The following is a 2,649-nucleotide window of genomic DNA, read 5'->3' as shown; positions in this document are numbered from 1 at the left end:
CACTGTCCCGTCAAGACGTTCATTTCATTTTTCATTAATGATTTAACTCGTCATTTAACAATTTTATATTTTATATATAAAAAAAATCTAACCTCTCTCTTCTGAAAGCTCTTTTTTTTTTTCTTCTACAGACGGCTAAGTGAGTGGTGGTCACCTCTCTTTTTTTTTATTTATTTACTTACCTCTTTTTCTTTTTTTATTTAATTTTTGTAAATAATTATCTGTATAAAAATCTGAATTATTATATTTTCCTCCATATCTTAAAGTTTTATTCTCAAATCTAATTAAGTTATAATTTTATTATAAGATCTAATTTTGAGTCATTATTATTAATTTTTTATCCCAAAAAAATTTAAAACTAATCATATCCAACTTGTATAAAAATGATGATCAGATACTTCATATTAATGTCACATATCTTATATTTTATAAATAAATTGGACTGACCAAATTTAATTAAGTCTCTATTAAGAAATCAACAACTCATCCTTTCATTCACATAAATTTGATACGGACATATAAATAATTTAAGAGGCATATCATATCTAGTGAATTAGACCCATACAATACAAGTAGCAACATTTTTTATTAATTGTAAATTTAATTATAAAACATTAAATACACCATTTCAAATTAAAATTAAAATTGCTATCAATTAGGTCATAATTTTTCTGCAATTTTTTGTCGTGTTGAATTATATTTTGAAAAGAATAATTAAAAGAACAAATATATTTCCAATTTTAATTCCCTTTCCTGTCTTGCAAAATTCCAAATTTACAACCTAATATGGACAACGAATTTGCATGGAATCGTCTCGTTTTCCGTCAAAATTCCGGATACAACAAAACGTTTCTTCCTCCCTGTGTCATTTTTTAAACCTACAAGGCAGATAGTGACTCGGGCTGCCACTGCACAGCCGATATATCGGCCGGCACATAGTTCTCGTCCGCGTAATCAAACAATCCACCTAAGGAGACAAAATCTCCACCGTCATTATAACTAACGTTGTAACTATTACTATCGGAGTCACCCCCGAGTCCGAACCCAAACGAGTCGTAACTCGGTATGTCATCCTCGAAGCCTGCCATATTTCCGAAACCAGTCGCACCAGATGCGCTTAATTCGGGATCCAAATCTACAGCACTGACCTTTTCTTCCTCGCCGGAGAACGTCGGCGGCAAGCCAAGCTCGTCATCTGAGGCTTCCAGAAGGTAACCGAGGTCCGGCTGGGAACCACCGCCGTAAGTCGTCACATCCGAAACCTCGGTATTGGGACCGGACGGAACAAGGATTTCTTCTTCAAAGCTTCTAATAACTGAGTCAAGGCCTTGAATCATCGGATCATCCGACTCATCAAAAATGTTAAGCAAATCATCTTGGATCCGCTTCGCTTCAGGCGAGTTAACACCCGAGTCATTCGAAGCAACCTCGTTTTCACTATTTTTACCCGAGTCGACATGGTTTGTATCCAAATCACCCGAGTTAAGAGCCGATTCAAGACAGATGAGTTTCAACTTAGACGAGTTAGATTCTGAGTCATCAGCCCTAACTCGCTTCCTGTTGCAGGTATCCTTGTTCTCTGTAGACTCTTGGTCCATTATGAAACAGTTTTGAGTTTCCAAGGAGACAAACAAAATCTAAGTAAAAGATTATGTTTTAAACAGTGAAGTGTAAAGAAGATAGGGCGTGTTTGTTTGACGAGGAAAAGCCTATAGAGAGGGAGAGCGAAAAACAAAAAGAGGCGTGTTGAGAGAGAAAATACGAAGAGTGAGGCGAGAGGGAAAGAGAAATGAGAAGCATATATATATAGTGGTGAGAAAAGAAAGGGCTAATAATGCTTTTATTAATAAAAAAAATAAAAATATTTAGGATAGTGACATGGCAGCGTGCACAGCGGAGTCTTTAAAAGCAACATCACGGGCCTCTCGCTTTTTCGAATTCTTTAATTTATTATTTAATATTTTTGGTGTGTGGGATTTTTTTGCTTTTCTGTCAATTAACTAAATTTAATCGAGGAATTTGAAGTCCGCCCCGGGCCCACCGAGGTAGGGGAAGGGGAAGTGTTTGTGTAATCATGTGGTGTATTTGCTTCGCTGTTTGTTTTAGATTTTTCTTTAATTTGTATTTTTCTTTTTTTGATTCTTTGGATTTTTGACATCTTCTTTGTTCAGATGAAATAAATGTTTAGCTATTTCCTAGTCTCTAGAAGGTAGATGGTTGATATTTGTCTGATTTGTGTATTTTTGGCTTCTCTCAAATTGGGGGTTTTCACAAGGCAGTTTGGAAATTCAAATCAAACCCACTATAAGAGGATAAAGGTGACAACTAACAACCTAAGATTAAGATAGGATCTTTATCAGATTTTCAATAATTAAAGATTAAACTGTGGGCGGATGAAAATTTGAATTTAAATTAATAGATAACTATTAGAATTTAAATTGGCACTTCAATTATTAACTTTACTTAACTTCAATACCAACTACTTATATATATATCTACATCAACTCTTCTTTTTTGAATTGAATTACAGAGGAATTGCATGGACAAATAACATGATTAGAAGTATGCAATTCATCAAATCAATTGAAACTATGGCTGCCTTAGTTTGTGAAAAATAATTTATAAGAAAATATTTTTCATAATTTTTGA

The 2,649-nt window shown here is 33.9% G+C and overlaps 1 protein-coding gene across 1 annotated transcript; it reads right to left on the bottom strand.

Annotated features, from left to right (window-relative positions):
* Positions 1-714: 714 nt before the first annotated feature.
* LOC105650669 (uncharacterized) lies at positions 715-1,790 on the bottom strand. The gene has a single exon (XM_012237607.4). It carries the CDS (start codon positions 1,596-1,598, stop codon positions 879-881), a length of 720 nt encoding a protein of 239 aa, XP_012092997.1. The 5' UTR covers positions 1,599-1,790; the 3' UTR covers positions 715-878.
* Between the last annotated feature and the right edge of the window lie 859 nt (positions 1,791-2,649).

Source organism: Jatropha curcas, chromosome 5, assembly GCF_041381405.1.
Source record: "Jatropha curcas cultivar XTBG-Jc1 chromosome 5, XTBG_Jcur_1.0, whole genome shotgun sequence".
In the NCBI taxonomy this organism is placed as follows: domain Eukaryota; kingdom Viridiplantae; phylum Streptophyta; class Magnoliopsida; order Malpighiales; family Euphorbiaceae; genus Jatropha; species Jatropha curcas.
Note: the sequence above shows the minus strand (reverse complement) of the source record. Positions and strands in the feature narration are given on the sequence as shown.